General features: G+C 31.5%; 2 protein-coding genes across 8 annotated transcripts in view; one reads left to right on the plus strand and one right to left on the minus strand.

Annotated features, from left to right (window-relative positions):
• The window catches only part of LOC118194145 (growth factor receptor-bound protein 14-like), a 248,475-nt gene that overhangs the window by 152,570 nt on the left and 77,343 nt on the right, over nt 1–18,562 (plus strand). For 4 of the 7 annotated variants that reach the window (XM_085806547.1, XM_085806545.1, XM_085806549.1 and 1 more), the window contains one exon: nt 14,268–14,349. The exons of 1 other annotated variant lie outside the window; for it this stretch is intronic. In XM_085806547.1, coding sequence (XP_085662673.1) covers nt 14,297–14,349 — 53 coding nt within the window. In that variant the 5' untranslated portion in view covers nt 14,268–14,296. Of the gene's footprint in view, nt 1–7,903; nt 8,033–9,221; nt 9,545–14,267; nt 14,350–18,562 lie in introns of those variants that run through there. 2 more of the 7 variants (XM_085806546.1, XM_035365333.2) reach the window with 2 other exon arrangements.
• Nucleotides 648–7,058, minus strand: LOC146993690 (uncharacterized). Its single transcript, XM_085806551.1, has 6 exons — nt 6,789–7,058; nt 5,844–6,020; nt 3,344–3,406; nt 2,457–2,525; nt 2,254–2,322; nt 648–1,168 (listed from the first exon to the last, which is right to left on the minus strand). Exons 1-6 carry the CDS (start codon nt 6,939–6,941, stop codon nt 1,046–1,048), a joined length of 654 nt encoding a protein of 217 aa, XP_085662677.1. The 5' UTR covers nt 6,942–7,058; the 3' UTR covers nt 648–1,045.

The following is an 18,562-nucleotide window of genomic DNA, read 5'->3' on the forward strand; positions in this document are numbered from 1 at the left end:
ATGCTGTTGTAAGAGCATTAGGGCTTATCTCTTTTAAAGCTACTGCCTTCTCCAATCCCACAGCTGTTTTAATTGAAAAAAACCTCACAGCAGAAGCAACATTCATTTTATCAAAATGTGAGGGGAAGAAGTCTTCTTTGCTGAGATGATACATAGTTCTCAAACCACAATTTTGGTTTGTTTCAGTAATCCAGATGTCTTTTATAAATCCTGCAGATACATGCAAAGTAACCAAATTTTCTTTATTGCAAACATAACTGGGCAGTTTTATACTATGATTAAGAGTTGCAGACCAGAGATTTTTTAAAAGATGTGGCACATCTGCAAATACATAAATAATTTTGCCCTTAATTTCAGTAGTGAAATTATTTCTTTGGTTTCAAGAAACAGATATTCCCAAAGAATTCCACAGGCTTCTATTTACTGCTGCCATATCGCTAACAATACCAACAACATTAAATCCAACAGAATTGACAGCTTCGATAACATTGACAACAAGTTGTTTGAGCTGGCATCCTGTTACCTGTCTAGTTATCTCATGGGCAACCACTTGCTTCCAAGCTTCAGACCTCTTAGTAAAATAACTAAATAGTGATTTCCTAATGTACATTTACCAATAAATTTATGTTTTGAAATATCAAAATCAGGATTGCCAGAAATCTCCATTTCATCCAATGATAAAATACAGTCTTTATCACTAGCATTCATTTTTTCTCCTTTAATTTTCAAAAGTTCAATCATGTCACTGATGACTCCAAAATTAATTTCAAGACCTTGAAGTCTTTTATTTAAAGTGCTGTGTGAAGGCACAGGAAAACCTATTCTGTGCAAGTAATTATAACCATGCTTGCCCAAGGCAAATCTAACTTTGAGGCCTTTTATTATTCCCCCGTTAGACCATTTTGCAATGCTTCTACGAGGAATTTTCAACATTGCTATTTGTTCATCTGAAAGAAATGTTTTCACTCCTTTCAGCAATTCCTCATGCTGTACTTGAAGAAGGTCATGAAGTTGAATTTCAGTGCTATGCCATTTTTTTAAAACATTAATTTCTTTCTTTTTTTTTTTTTTTGGTTGCTCTAAGTTCTTTCAGTAATATTTTGTTCTGGCATTGCAGAAGCGAGATCAATTCAGTCTGCTGTTTTATAAAATTCCTTAAAAGAACATCCTGGAATAAAGAAAAAATCTATATGAATAATCATCAAAGAAGGGGGGGAACACAACAAACAAACAAAAAAGATCTGAAAGGTTTCAGATTTTAAATTACACCCAGAGGGGCTTTTTGTGACATTTTGTGTTTTACCTTTATTTATTAAATATCAAGTTTTTCACACTTAAAATTCACTTCAACAGCAATATTGCAAGATAATTTTAAAATGAACATATCTTCAGAATTCCCGATTCATTGTCTCACACGCCGGAGATAAAACTGTCTTTTCTGTACAACATTGCCATTGCTCGCTTTGAAATCCTCAAGTTTGTTAATCAAAAATTCGTTAAAGTTTTACAACATATAAAATCTATATTAAAACAAATTTCAAATTCGGGCTTCCAGATGTCCATATTCACAGTAGAATTAAGTCATTCAAAATTTGATGGCTCTAGGTACCATTGTTTTATCAGAATGCGAAAACATACATGCATTTATGCAGATTCTTCACTATATAATAGGGTGATAATATTTGGTAGCAACAATTTGAAAAGTGATGCAGCCGTTTATAGTGTTTCAATAAAAAACGAAAACAATAGTCCTTCAGGGACAAAGCCCCTTTGGATTAAATGCCAAACTTAAACAGATAATAAATCCACAAAATAAAAATGCAACTTCCAGGTCTCTTTTCCTACACTGTGGTGGGTTTTTAAATCTGACTCTATTGTTTTCAGCATTTTCTAGATTATTTTTGTTTTATTTTCTAATATTTAAAATTTATTTCACTTAAAAATAGATTTTTAAAATTTATTTCCAGCTTTTCAAGGGATCGATTATCTCCATAATCATGAGCAATTTAATAACACAAATTATCAACTTATATCACAGCCTTCACAAATGCTGATGAAATTAATTAAAATTAATTACAATTTGGTTGCAAGATGAGTCTAAAGGTTGTTTTTGCAAACAAAACTGAAATTTACATAGAGAATTTGCAACTATTGATGAAATTAATTACATTCCTTTTACCAAAAAATTACTTTATAGAACATTTTAAATGTATATAAGGAAGCAATTTAATTATACATTAGTTATCAACTTACATCAGAGCCTTCACAAATAGATGGTATTTCATTGCAAAATGAGGCTAAAGGCTGTTCTTGCAAACAAACCTGAAATGTACACAAAGAATTTGTAAATGCTGATGAAATTAATTACATTCCTTTTACCCCCCCCCTCAAAAAAAAGTTAATAGAAACGTTTTGTATAAGCAAGCAATTTAATAATACACTAATTATCTACTTACATGAGATCCTTCACAAATAGATGGCATTTTATCACAAGATGAAGTTGAAGCTTGTTCTTGCAAACAAACCTGAAATATATATATAAGAAATTTAGAAATATAGATAATATAAACTACATTCATTTTAAGAAATAATTATTTTACATAACATTTTATAATTCATAAATAGATAATAAATTATTAACACTCAAAATTCAAAAATAATTCCATAGCACAGCAGCCAGATATAGTACAGCTGTTTAGCAACCATAAGACAAACAATTTCATATTTCAGAAAATGTATAAAAATTCATTAATATATGTAAAACATATGACATTTAATAGCTGCTCAAATGAAAACATAGCATAGATTCTTTACTAGCAGCTGTTATTTAATCAGAAGGTAATGCTAAATGTTGTTGCAAACATGTGTACTGTAATGTACACATTTGCAACCACTGGTGAAATGAAATAAAGTGCATGATTATGAATATGGAAACATTTAAAAAAAAACATAGTACAGTTTACGAATAGATGTTAAAAAACTATTAACATTTTTTTAGAAGTGCAATATGGCAATTTACATCAGATACTTCGGCAGCAAAATTTATTTCTCCAAAATATGAAGCTGAAGGTTGTGGCAAATAAACATAAAAGAAATTATAATATATGCAATATGTGGAAGTGAAAGAAATTATAAACTCTGATCAAATAATCATTACCATTTTAAAAGTAACTTTCAACTTATAAAAAAGCATAAATACATTGGACTGTTCATAGCATTCATACTTCTTACACATAAGTAAATATTACGTTAATATATTTTTAAATTTTAGAAACAGTGTTAATACTTTTTAGAAAAAGTTTATAATACTAAATATTTAATAACTGTTCAAATGAAGACTTACAACAGATGGTTCAGCAACAGAAATCGCTTCAGTTGATAAAGGTAAACTGTGCAGCAAGCCATCCTGAAGATGCAAAAATTATGAAACACATATAAGTAAGGATACCTGAAAATGCTGATAAATAAAATATACTTAATGTAATTTTAATAATAAATAATCCTAATAAGTTTTGTAAATCTTTAAACAAAAAATAACAACATTCAGACAAGACATATAAGACATTAAAATATACATTTAAATCAATGTATTATAACTATATTATTGTATTACTCAAGATTAAAGTTATTAATTTCAATATTATTTCTTTTACTTACTCCATACATATTTCTCTCTATTTATCTGGAATTTAAAATTAAGCAAAAAAGCAACTTTAGTTTAATACAAATTTTGATTTAAACTCTTTTGACTTTGAAGGCAATCAGATACAGGTTTCTTTCTTTTAGGAGCAAATTTGAAGAAACCAGACCCATGTATGACTGTCCTCGAAAAACTACAAAAACTTTGGTTGATCTTTACAATATGGTAACTGGTAGTTTGGCGACATTTTGGAGGCGATAAAGGTTACTACCTGGGACTTTGGTAATAATGTGAGCAGTACTCAGTTCCGATTACGCATTATTTTGTGTGAGGGAAATGAGAGATCATGGGATATGTCATGTGATATTAATGGACGAATTACGGTTCTTTAATCGGAAAAGGGGGAAAATCGGGAAAAAATCTGGAAATTTTGTATTTGGTTTATTCTGTGTTGTGTGAAACAGTGTTCGTGAATTTTTGGATCCCATGGCCGTAACTAAAGAAAAGTTTATCGGACACGTAATCAAGATTCTGAAGAAGATGAGGTAAGTTAGTATTTTTAATTATTTGAGGATATTATTTTTATGCATTGTTCTAAATGTAAGGTGGAAGTAAAGGAATTTGGTATTATTGGGAAAATTGTTATTAGCAATGATTTAGTTTAAAGTAATTAGGATTGTAAGGTAATTTTTATTAATTTAATGTATGTGCTCATTTATATTTTAAGTAGTGTTTTTGAATTTAATTATATTTTAATTAAATGATAGTTATTTTGTGAATTTTATGTTTGTAGGAATTTGGTATACGTTTCAGTTGAAGTAAACGTGCATGGAAATAATTTAAATATTTGATACTAAGTATTTGTAATGCTTGCGGTATGAATTCGTTGGTGACGTGTATAATGTAATAGATGATTTAGAGGTAAAAGTTTTTGGATATTTTATTTATTTTATATGTGGAAATGTTCATATTTGGAAAGGGTAAATACTTTTTCGCGATCAGGTAATTTCATATATGTTCTTTTTACTGGGTTTAAAGATTGAGAAAATTGTCATGTATTTTCGTGAAATTTTTCTAATTTATGAGAAAAAAGCAGTGTACATGGATATATTGAAGAGTGTGCGCAATGCCATTTTTTTGCAATTCTGGGATGTTTCTTTAAGTAAAAATAAGTCGACGTGTACATGGTTTAGTGATATTTTAATTAAATGATAGTTATTTTGTGAATTTTATGTTTGTAGGAATTTGGTATACGTTTAAGTTGAAGTAAACGTGCATGGAAATAATTTAAATATTTGATACTAAGTATTTGTAATGCTTGCGGTATGAATTCGTTGGTGACGTGTATAATGTAATAGATGATTTAGAGGTAAAAGTTTTTGGATATTTTATTTATTTTATATGTGGAAATGTTCATATTTGGAAAGGGTAAATACTTTTTCGCGATCAGGTAATTTCATATATGTTCTTTTTACCGTGTTTAAAGATTGAGAAAATTGTCATGTATTTTCGTGAAATTTTTCTAATTTATGAGAAAAAAGCAGTGTACATGGATATAGTGAAGAGTGTGCGCAATGCCATTTTTGTGCAATTCTGGGATTTTTTTTTAAGTAAAAATAAGTCGGCGTGTACATGGTTTATGTGTATGTGTTATTTTGAAAAACGCGTAAGGAGTATGGTATTGTGCACTTTTCTCAATTTTGCAGTGAATATTTGTCATGATTAAGCAGTTTTGTTAGATAAAATTTCTAGCATAAGTGTAATTCCGTTAGTAGATTGTTGGAAGAAGTGTTCAGTAGATAAAAAGAAAAGAAACATGTCTTTACTTCGTGAAGACAAAATGGCGGCGGGGGGGGGGAAAGTAGAGGGTTGCTGTAGGAGAGTTGGTCGCAAAATTTTCGCCAAAAAAACGCCAAGTTACCATAATGTAAAGATCAACCAAAACTTTATCCAAAAACTACATCAAATTGAGGTTTTATGCCTAATTTTCAATATATGATTATAATAACAAAGTACATACTTAATTATATATATAACAACAGCAAAATTTTAATTTTTTAATCTAATCTTAGGGACTGTAATTACAGCTTTATCACATAATGCCTTAATTTCAATATTTTGATTCTTTTATAAAGCAATTTAGTCCATTTGTAATAAAAACATATTTTTTTTATGAAAAACCATAAAAATAAAAAACACATACATTACAAAAATTGGATGTAACTGAACGGTGCTTTGGTAAACCAATGCCTTTTAGATGCTGTGGGGTCAACAGTTGTGGGGGATTAGGCACATTGAAAAGAGTTGGCACAGCATTGGGCTTGAGCTTTTTACGCCCATTTTGCCTAGAGCATTCAAATTGATTTTCTTCAAAAGGTACCTGCATATTTAACAAAAGCATGCATGAAATTTAACATTAAAATCAGAAGCACTAGTATTTAATTACAGTTACATATATTATATTAATTTAAGAATGTAATTTTCTGATAAATTAAAAATTTTTTTTATGAAAATAGAACAAAATTTTTAAAAAGTAATCATGTTTGTAAAACTACTTAAAACATATTTCCTGCTCACACACTAAAAATAAATTTAAAGTACCTATAGTTAAAAATATAACATTAAGATTTACTACTACAATAAAGGATAATAATGGGATCAAAACGATTCATCGAATATTTAAATTAATATTTAACTTCTTAAAAATGTCTAAAAATACAGAATATATTTATCTTACTATAAAGAAAAAACAAAATCATTTATTATTTGGATCATACCATCCAGTTTTTAACATTGGCGCCAACTATCCGATTTGGCGACAATACATCAGAATCAAAACATAGAATGCTACTTTAAATCACCAATCGTACAATAAAATTAAAGAAAAAGGCACATCACATTTGTAACTGAGCACAAAGTTTACATGAAATGTATGATACAAATTTTACAAACGGTATAAACTTTTCACGATAACAAAAGAAACAACGATATTTTACTGCACAAACACGTACACATTCCGCAGTTGATTTTGTACTTATAAAATCAGTTGATCGTCAATAAGTGACAGTTAAATGAAAATAAATATTTTAAAGTACCAAGAAGAGTAATTTTTCTAACATTCTATGGAAAAATACGAAGCTGAACTTACTTCACAAAGATAGGCTCCTGGGCCCGGGATCCATTGATCTCGACGAGAATTAACTATCCATTTTCTTCGTCTTTCTTCATTTCTAGGGAAACGAAACATCCTAAAGTTATTTTTAGACTGATTCGAACAATTTGGTGCAGCACAACCACCCATATTTCTGAAAATTAGGTCGGAATCGATCCACAAATATGTCAAGAAATCAGTGCTAATCCAATAGCGAATACCAACAAGTTAGCTTCAAAATGGATGATGATTCAGCTCCCCTTTATAGTAGCCTTAGTACAGGTATGTTTGCAATCTAGTGACGTCACATACTTACACTTTGCAATGCAGTGACAGGACAAGAAGTTACACCCACAAGCAGTTGTGAAAACTTATGCTTTATTAAGGTGTGGGTGATAAGATTTCCGTAGGTTTTTGTGCTGTTTAAATAACTTTATCAGATAACAGCTTGATCAGAAGATGTGTCAGAGGGGAATAATTTTCTGAGAAGAATGCTGTCGGAAAGGGACTGCAGCTTGCTGATAAATCTAGAATGTCAATTTATTCTACGAATTAGTATGCCATTCGATTAGCTTCAGTAACAGTCTATTCTGAAAAATTATCCACTGTAATCTCAAACTATTTCTTCAAGATGTAGTTAGTATATCTTAGGAAATCTGAAACTGCCGCATGTTGTTTTAACATAGCTGTCTCCTAATCCCTTTATTCGTTTAAAAATGGCGAATGATATCTAATGCGAAAGTCAAATGATATATAATGCCTCATTCTTGAAGCATGTGAAGTTTATAATTGCAAATGCATAAAACAACCACGGGAAGTAGATTTTTAAATTTTGAGAGTTCTGTTTGTTAGAGTATATTCTACAGAAAATATATATGCTACTTTTATTTATTTATATTTCAAATGCAGGCTTATGGGTGAAAGTCTTAGGCAGAAGCAAAAATGAGATGCAGTACAAATTGCAAATACAAAATACTGGTCAGTCGTTTTTCCTACAAGTTACGAGGAATGAAAAGTTAATACCAGACAATGCCATGCACAGTAGACATGCGGAGGGCGTTTCCTACAGATAGGGCACGGCGAAACGTAATCAAATGAAAAACAAATGTACCTTATCTATAGAATGGCCCGGTAGCATATTTCACAAGTGCACATCAGCGTAGCCACTGAGAGAGGGGTTTCCAAAATGGAGCAATGAGCTTCTATTGCTCTTGTGACGCTGAATTTTCGTGCATGTGAGCGTATGTTGTTTTCCTTTTAATTTGAATTGGTTTCGCAGTTATAATTGTATTGCGTAATAGTAGAAAATCTCGTTGTGCTTTCGTTTTATGAGTTTAATTAATCGCTGACATTTCACTTTCGCGATTTTTATCACTCATTGATATTTGGATTTATGTTCACGGCATATTATCGCTCTTTACATCGAGAAAATTACTCAGGCTCCAATTAGCCTCGAATATTATACATTTACTAACAAATGTGAATTAAGAGAATTCATGTGTATAGTTTTTTTTTAATTTAATTTTTATTTTTTATTGAACTGAGAAGAACTGGAAGTGTTACAATGAATCTAGTGTTTTCTTATTTCAGTGCTTGCATTCTTTTGATTTTGAAAGTGTAAGATTCAGAATACATATTGTGTATGATCTGATTACGTCCATTGTTAACATTAAAAGTTACATGAGAATTAATTGAATATAATCGTTGTGAATAGATAAATTCATTCTGTATATTTAAGAGTGAGCAGTTATTAAATGTGAAATTTAACATACTAAATGCAAATTAGTGAAGTGAATGAATGAATAAAACTCTGAATAAAAATTATGCATTGGCTAGTATAGTAGAACATCGTTTTCATATAGATTGCAATAAAGTGCTGACTTCTATTTACATATATAACTGGTGTAAATATTTTTCTTATATGCATAGTTTTATGTAAAGATGGCATTTGGGCTCAGATGTGTATCACATATTTATTTCGTCTTATTTATCACTTATTAAGTAATATTTCGCATGAATATTTTTGCTGAGTATCCAACATGTGTTTGTATTTATTTCAAATTCTTTCAACCGGGTAGTGAAATCTTTCCAATTGCTTATATTTGATCTAACTTTGTAATGAAAATTTTCAGAAGAAATAGACGATGTACAGAAATTTGTGCAGAAAATTGCGTGGCAAAATATTTTCAAACATCTTGCTTAAATCTTAAAGCGTGGGAGAAAGGTCATATGACATGACAGAAATATTACTGGATGCTCATTGGTCCACCCTAGAAGCCACTCCTTCGGTGGCTACACAGATGTGCACTTGTGAAATATGCAGCCCGGTAGTTGGTAAAATGAAAGAATTTTCTGGCATGCAATGGAATGTATAAATCGGTGTTGACTTTGTTAGATCCAGTTCTTAGATGTATTTTCCTTTCTCTGCAGGAATGTCCGCAGTCTCATAACCAAACGATGATAAATAATATGCAGAAATGCAATTTTCCTGTGATACTTGAAGAAGTGACTTGAGAAAATTCGGTATTCCACAACTTCTTGATTAATTGCTGGCCTGTGCTGATTCGTAGTACCCAGTTTAGCTGTTCCAGAGCTAGAGAGGATCTCACTTTTTGTTGAGGATTCTTCAAGTAGAAGTCATGAAGCAAAATTTAAAGCTTTTAATTTTCTGTCAAAAGCAGTTTTGAATTGACCAAGGGTTAGGTAATAGGAGAAGGTTCGCAGAAAATTCCAGTTCTATATTTTTCAGTGCTGTAAGTATAAAAGCTTATTATTTCCATAAGCATGTAACCAAAACTGTAGAGAGTATTTGCTTCTAATGATATTCGTTATCATAAAATAAGAGTATCAGGACAGGTATCACATTTAGAAACTGCCTAAAGAATACCGAGAGAAAAAATAGGATACCTGATTTTAATAAGATTTGGAGGGAGATGCAGAGTGTTTAGAGAAAAATTTATTGTATATATATATCCTTTCTGTGTCGTTTTTCAGTAACATGCTTTTCTCCAAAATCGGCAAAAAAAAAAAAAAAATTTGATAAGTGTCTCATAAATTCTTAAAATGACAAGACAGATTTATTTCATGGTGCATTCTTTGCCAGTGCAGGGAAAAGAGCATCTGTTGAAATAGTTCGAGTAGAAGCTGTGAATGATACTTAAAACCAATTTATATATATATATATATATATATATACTGAGCATTTGCTATAGTTATATAGAGGCCATAACAAGCTTAGTAAAAGTCTTATAAATGGTGATTAGCGAGATCCCTCACAACCTCATCTGGCATCAGCCGGTCTTTTTAAGTTAGATCAACATTTATACTCTAGATCTTCAATATGAGATCTCCAGATTGCGTGGTAATCGAAAGTAACCTATATAGGTACCTGCAGTTTTGACAAAGTAGTCTTTAACAATTAAATTTTTATAGACCTAATATCAGAAATAGAATTTTACAGTCAATGAAAACTGAATAGTGAAAAGCACCTGACCATCTGATTCTATGTTTAGATTAAAATATATTCGAGTTAATAGGCTGAATAAATGATAAATGAACATCATATGACATTGGACTTAAGTAATGAATGTTTAATGTGACCTTAATGATAACGTCTTCGTGTTTTCCCCATTTTTAAGTGTATGTGTGTAATTTGAATTCAACATGGACAAATTCTATGAGAGAGTGAGATAAGGGGTGCATTTTTTTAAAATGCCCTTTGAGTCCCCTTATGCGTGTGTGTGTGAATTACAGGGCAGGGAATAAAGTATCTGTCAGATTTTATGATGGTATTACAAGAGAATGGTATATGAGTACTCAAAAATAATATTCATCTAGCAAACGATGTGGTGCAGTTTCCTAAAACATAGTTACATCTTAAAAATTACTTTAGAAAATATATTCCTTTTCTAAATCCCTAGACTTTTTTCAGTAAGGGTACGCCATTTATAAAAGTGTATGTTGGGCCACAGAAAGTCTGCAGTCCATTACAGTTTATGCAATCATGCAGTCATGTTACGGAAATTTCACACAACACCCTGCAACCCAACAGTATGTAGCTTTTCATTTCAGCTGGATGATGTTAACTATAAACACGGGAATAAGGAGAAGTATTCTTATGTTATTCCTTAGGTTTGTATCTCCTTCCTAGCAGCTGCATACTTCTAAAAGTATGTCAAGACTAAAATATATTTTGGAAGTTAGTCGTTCCAAGACGTCTACAGTTCATTTTGGACTGTAGCCAAATCTAAAGTATATTCTAGACCATCGAATGTATCCAGGAGCGTAAGTAATACATTATGTGTGAAAGTCACTTGATCGAATTGAGGATAAAAATCAATCATTGAACATTTTATTGTTTACAGTTCACCAAATTATGGAAGGCGTTATTATCTCTTAAAATTTGTTCTTTTACTTTATAAATGTTTACAGCTTTGAATTCCATTTCTTTTTCGTACCGTGAAGTATTCCATTTTTACTGGTATTTCTTTGTTTATGAGAGCCTGCGGTAGGACTTTCCCTTTTGATTCAAAATCGATATTGGTACGTGAACAGAAAATTTTTTTCTTTTAAAGCTCACTTTGTCAGGTGAAGAAAATATTTCATTTGCTTAATCTTCAGATTTTCACCCAGTTCTCGTAAATTCTTGTATTCTTTTACTGTAACTGAACATTTTTTTTAGCTTCTCAATCGAAAATTAACGAATGATTAAAGTAGGAAAAGTTAAAAATAAATTTACACTACTCATTAAAAAAAATCAGTCAGTCTCTCAGTTAAAATAATCAGTCAGTCAAATAAGTCGGTGCAGAGTTAAGTCTAAATGAAATTGCCATGGAAATAACGTAAGACCACATCTTCTTATTTCCGTGTATATAGTTAACATCATCCAGCTGAAATGAAAAGCTACATACTCTGGGTTGTAGGTGTTACAGGAAAGTTTCGTAACATGAATGCATGACTGCATAAATTGTAATGGACTGCAGTCTTTCTGAATAAGGTGATAGCCCAACATACACTTTTATACATGGCGTACCCTTACTGAAAGAAGTCTGGGGATTTAGAAAAGGAATAAATTTTCTAAAGTAATTTTTAAGATGTGACTGTGTTCTAGGAAACTGCACCGCATCGTCTGTTAGATGAATATTATTTTTGGGTACTTGTATACCATTCTCTAGTAATTCTCTGGTAATACGATTATTGCAGCCGCCAGTCTAAGATTGAATGTGGTAAGAAAAGCAAGTGGACATTGGAATTTTTTAAATATTTAGTATCTTTAATCTGTTGCTAGTAAACTTTATGGTACTATACGGTTTCGAAGACCGTAAAAATATTTCAGCGAAAATGTATGCGCAAAAATGCCAAATCTAGCAAGCGCGCCAAATTAACAGCGCGCCAAATCTAGCATATGCGTTGATTTCAGATTGCGTAAGTTTATGTAGTTCTATATTTCTTAAGACGCCATTGAAATACTAGTTTAATTTTTAAATCCTTTTTTGATTTTAAATCCTTTTTTGATATCCTATGGATTTAACAATTTGGGAATTGCCCATGACGAAAAGTCGGCAATAGAATTTTGGGTAAAGTGCAGAATCACCGACTGCTTCACGCGTTTTCAAGAATTGCACATACTCGGTATCCATATGCAGATCTACCTATTTTCATTAAAAAAAAAAATCCCAGAATTGCACAAAAATGGTACTGCGCACTCTCTTGACTTTGTCTATGTACACATTGACCTATTTTCACTAAAAAGTAAAAGAAAATTTACAAAAATCCAATTGTTTTTACCCTTGTAAAAAGCGGCAAACAAATAAGTGAGCGATTCTGCATTTTACCGAGAATATTTTCAAAGAAAAGACATCATTCATTATAGAAAATTGCGTTTGAACAACCAACGAGATGAAATTATGTTCTAGCGATAAGTCGGTAGCGAAATAGCGATGCAGGTGTCCATTCAGTTATGTTTAGCAATTTTTATATAAATTATAATAATGATCTGAAATAGTTATTTACTCTTATGCTTCCATTCAGTCGTGTTTAACCTTTTTCATATAAATTATAATAATAAAAAAGTATTATATTAAATTAAACTTTCATCTAAATTAAAACATCAATCTTAGATAGTTATTTACTATTATACTTCCTTTCTTGCCACAATTATTAGGGTTGCCGCACTTATTTTTGGCAGCATTGGCGTCAACAATAGTTTGGCGATTTTTTACAGCCCTCGAAACCGAATAGTACCAACTTTATTTCTAATATTTTATCCCAAGACTAAATGCATTATTCTGCACAAAGTTTGCTGTGTATGCCTGTACAGTCAAAAGTCGTTAATTTGGACACCCATAATCCGGACCTCAAAGCTAAAAGCTTTCTGCGCATGCGATGCGTTGGCACATGCGCACAGGCGTTTTACGCATGCGCATAAGACCTTGAGTACTGCGCATATGCGTGTGCGCAAGTGCAGAATACGTTTTCGCCTGCGCGTTTAATGTATAACGGACGGTGTAAGCTAAAATTATCTAATTATATATTTTAGTTAATGTTAATAATTGCATTGTTCCTTAAACTTCGAATTGGATCCTGCTTATTATTTTTTGCAGACTGTAAGAGCAATTTTATAAAAGTAAACTTGAACTTTCGATTATGTCAAATAGAATTTCCGATGCTGGAACTTCCAAAGGATCTACAAAACGATCTACAAAAAGTATGTTTCGATGTCCAACAAACAAAAAGTGGAATTGCTGCAAAAAATGGATAAAGACATGAAGAATGTGACAGAGAGGTTAGTGAAAATGAAAAAATTTCGATTGGCAAGTTAGTCGCTATTCTCGGCACAGCAATTAACGGGACTTGAACAGCGGAACTTTGTAACTGAACAAGAAATTATGTCTGTTTATAGAATTAAAGAGAAAGTATTATCACATAAAACGAAGCAATTTAAACAACTTACATTGAAAGAAATGTTTAATAAAGTAAACAAATAAATATTAAGTTTTTTTGTTTGTTTGTTTGTTTGTTTGTAAATTTTGATACCCTTTAGATCATAATTGCTCAATATTTTATAAATTACGGTTTCATATTTTTAATTTTAGAATTTCTGCATGCCATCTTACCAGATTTAAACTGATGATCTATAATCCGGAAAAATCGATAATCCGGAATCGCCGAAGTCCCGACGAGTCCGGATTAACGACTTTTGACTGTACTATATATATTATTATATATATTACCTGGGTTATATATATTAAGTGTGTGTATGAGGGCGTGTTGTACACTTTTTATCTAATCGGGAATGCTTGGAAGGTGTATGTGTACGTCTATGGCAAAATGTTTATTATCTCCATTTGGGAGAAAGAAGAAAGCACGTTTTTTAGTCATTGTCAGTTGGTGAACGTATTTATGTGTTAGGAATTTCATTTTGTGCCACTGTATAGTTGAGGAATTTGGGGACTGATTGCAGTCTTGTGTTTGTAGGGCGATGATCGGTGCCTGACGACTGAAGAATGAGCTGTATCGAGCTGCCACGACCGAGCAACCTGCTCAGTGTCAACCCCCTGTAAGTCCAATTTTCTCATTACGATGTGAGTAAATTACATTCTTTGTCATTGTCGATCAATAATCATATGCAATCGCAGTAACATATGACAGCTGATGCGGACATATAAAAACTTAATCTTCAAAAAATTCGGAAACAGTAAAATCAGCTGAAGACGAGCACGCAAGTTTATAGAGGTCTGAAGTATTCATTTATTAACAAACCGTGCATGGTTATATATTTTACGTGTATATAAAAGGTGTAGATCTGCATTTAACAGATAACAGGTCTGTTCGAACGTTTTAAAAACCGTCAGCTTATTACGAATGATGTCACTATGTACTGTTGGCTCGATGAAACGGAAATAGTAAATCTAATATTCTTAGAGATGAAAAACTCGCAATTGACCCCAAAACTGTCTACACTCAACTGGCAACTCTTAGTTGACCAATTGGCAAGTTGCGGTAAGCATACCAAATTGCGAGCGCAATAACGTTAGCAGTAAAAGTGTGAAGTTCCTCATACGGCTTAGTAAATTATACACATATTTTGCTGTGCTTAATTTAAACTGATTTCCTCGAATTTAATTAGATATGTATTTTCTCACTCAATCAATTCAGTTCTCAGTTCGCAGAAAGGAAAGGGGGGTGGAAAAAACATGCAAACTCAAAATATTTTCATTAAAAATTGTAAAATACAGAAAAACCTAAAATACCAAAGAGTTAAAAAAGCAGTTAAAAGGAAAAAAATATTTACAATTAAAACTAATTTCTACGCAAGAACAAGCAGTTCCAGTGGGCAGAAAGGCAGATTTTTCGGTGCACAGACATTTAAAGTGTAACCTATGGTCCCATTGGACAGAAAGACACTGCAGTTGGTCCACCAACTGAATTAGTTCACTATGCAAAATAGCCGCCACGTTAGGCCTAGCGACACTTTTAAATCGTTGATAATTCTAAAACTATTGCATACAGATTACCTAAAGGCATAAAAACCCAAACCTTATCGTAAGAACAACATAATTCAATCACATTTAAAGCAAAAATCCATAGTTTACCAATGTATAGGAACAAAAAAACAGAGCTCACGGAGCCGTAGCATTGTTCTAACATCACAATGTTAACAAAAGTTCTAACATAACTTTTGACACAAAAATTGGACTTTTTCTGAAATAACATACCAATTTTTTTCCATATTTTGATTCTACGATTCAAATTATGCTTAGATATTAAATTTTGTAAAATTTGATGTGACATTTACGGAGAAATTCAAAAATTAATCTTGGCAAATTTTTTTTAGTTTGCACCAAGAATAATTCACTTGGTAAACTTTTAAACATGTGGCAACCAATTTTCCTTTCCCTTTCATTATGCCAGAGCGGGATAAAATGTACCTGGTTCCTAACTTTTTACATTTTGCACGAGTGGAAAAAAAGTCTGTTTCTACTTCCAAATAATTTTAACCCTTAGCTCTCCGTTGGCTCTGCTATGAAGCTATCCATCATTTGTTCCATAACTCTCTAGGCTCTGCTGCAGAGCCTAGTGTTTTTAGCATGATGTTACGGAATCGTTGGCGTTGGCAATTGTTGTCTGTAGTTAAAATGTGCTCAGTCTCCCTACTGTTACGATTGAAACATTACTTGAAATAATTATTGTGATGAGAATATAGAGTTGAGTGATAGTAAAGATGTGTTTGATTTTTCATTGTTAGAAGATATTGTGGAAGACAATGTTGATTATAATTCTGACACTTCAAGTAGTAGTTCCGAAATTATACTACCAAAGAGACGACGAATGGTAGTTATTGAAAGTGAAAGCGAAGAGTCGCCAGAAGATTAGATGAATGGAGCGATGTCACGGAAGAATTAGATATTCCGGATAGAATACATTTTTGTGTATCGCCAAAGATCACTGGACCACAAATTCCTACAAATATTTTATAGCCGACACAATATTTCAAATTATTTTTCACAAACAAACTGGTAAATGAAATTATAAAAGAAACCAACAATTATGCAGAAGATGTTCTAAAGAATAAAGAAATAGCTAGTAATTCTATTTGGAAAAATGTGGCGTGCAGTGGAAGAGGATGAGTTTTGTACTTTTATTGGAGTTATTATCAATATGGGTACGATACCCCTGGCGAATATGCAGGATTATTGGTCAGTTAAGGAGAATAGTCACATCCCTTTCTTTGGTAAAATATTTACAAGATAGAGATTTATGCAGATATTCTGGATGCTGCAATTAAAAACACCGGATCCTGCGAAAATGTGCCGGAGTTGCTGGTAGGCAGTGGTACAAAAACGTGCGGAGCGCTAAGGGTTAACAAAGTGTCTAAACCACATTTGATATTTTATCGCTTTCAACAAATATGCCAAATTTCAAAATGGGCCAATATATGAATTCACGTATATCTTCAGAAATTTTGAATAAAAAAACTGTAATTTTTTGCAGGTATGCCTAAAAATAAGTCTACTTTAAGATGATGGTAAAATTTTTATAGATTATAATTCAAAAATGTTCTTGAAAAATTTATAAAAATTAGTTTTATTTAAAATGAACCTGAATTTCGAAATGTGAAAAGAAGAATCAAATAAGTTTAATAAAAAAGAGATATTTATAAATATATATACCAAATTTAATTAACATTGAGGAGCTAAAACTTTGAGAGCTAATTTTTTTAAACTGCTGGTGTGATTTTTACAAACCTTGGTAGTTTGGCATAATTTGAGTCGTAGAATCGAAATATGAAAAAACGTTGGTATGTTATTTCAGGAAAAGTCTGATTTCTTGTCAAAAACTTATGTTAGAACAATGCTATATATAAAAATTATGTATATTCTAAGTCACGCTTTCGAGACATTAAAAACCCGATTTGAATTTTGCCAATCGGCCCAATAGAACAGAAGATATAGAACTCTCCCCCCTTTCTTTTCGCAGTGTACATTTATGCAAATTCTTCATTATTTAATTTCTTTAAATGTAACACAGGGGAATAATATTTAGTGTCAACCATTTGAAAAGTGAACTGTCATTTATAGTGAATCAACACAGAATGCCAAAACGAAATTAATAGTCTTTCTGAGGAAATTGCCCCTTTGGACTTTAAATTGTTGTTTTATGTTTTTCTGTATTTTACAGTTTTTAATAAAGATGTTTTGTGTTTTTATGTATTCTTTTCTAAATTGTGAAGTGAGAACAGAATATATCTCTAATGAAATTCGAGGAAATAATTTTAAATAAAGAATAAACATTTTGTTTAACTTCTGACAATGTCAAACATCGCTGTCTATTAGCACACATGGGAAGTGTGGGTCTGCAGGGTGCTTGTGTCCTTGAATGTTGTAAGCAGTCTTGGTAATTAAATGTGGGTCTGTTGGATTTGATAGAATGTGGGTCTATTTCATAGCAGCCTGCCTTAACCATCATTGCAAAAGCGCACTTATGCAATCATATTCAATATTTGAACACAGAGGCAGCATAACTCCTGCTCTAACATTTCATTTTCACAAAGAGTTTCCTCTTCTAAGTTTTCATGTTTGTTTATTCAGGGTCCTAATTTGTTTCATTTCTGATAGGCCTTGGGGAGTGCTACGCATCTCCTATGAGAGCATTTTTAATGCAATATGATGGGATGCAACTGTTTGGCACAATTGAGCACATGTTATGGTTGCAGTTACAAGCCCTGTGTTGATATGATGAAACATTGGGTGGATGCTTTGAGTCTCAAGTGCCCGATTTACGTATAAAGTAGACAAATTATAACTTAGGGACCCTCCAAAAATTAAAAGTATAGTATAAATAGTATTAAAATATATTATAACAGATCTTTGTAATTTTAAAAATAATTAACAAGTGTGTTACAGAAGCCTTGTATTCCTTGAGTTATTGATTTTATTTTCAGTGTATGGATAATTTAGGAACATTAACAATTCTTGTTTGTCTTTATGTCATAATGGAGTCGATAAATGTTATGAAAAAAACTCTGAGAAATAATTCAATGTAAGAATAGAAACTAAAGGGCTGAAAGTTTTAAATAGCTAAAATGAACTCACATAGTTAAAATAAATATATAAATTTATAAATTTCATCTTATATGTTTGTGGTTACTATATTATCTGCTATGAAAAATGATGAAAATATCTTAAAAAACTGTAAAATGCCTAAAGAATGCATAATGTATTTCTAAAAAAATTGAGTGAAATAACTTGGTAAAGTAAGTACAGTTAAAA

Source organism: Stegodyphus dumicola, chromosome 12 (genome assembly GCF_044657685.1).
Source record: "Stegodyphus dumicola isolate Sdum_Otavi_A_Nest chromosome 12, ASM4465768v1".
Taxonomy (NCBI): Eukaryota; Metazoa; Arthropoda; class Arachnida; order Araneae; family Eresidae; genus Stegodyphus; species Stegodyphus dumicola.

Coding starts and splice junctions, on each gene's coding strand:
- LOC146993690 (XM_085806551.1), bottom strand. CDS start 6,941: ATGGGTGGTTGTGCTGCACCAAATTGTTCGAATCAGTCTAAAAATAAC. Junction 3,407..5,843: donor TTACATCCAATTTTTGTAAT/GTATGTGTTTTT, acceptor TTGCATCTTCAG/GATGGCTTGCTGCACAGTTT. Junction 1,169..2,253: donor CTATTTGTGAAGGCTCTGAT/GTAAGTTGATAA, acceptor TCTTTATTCCAG/GATGTTCTTTTAAGGAATTT.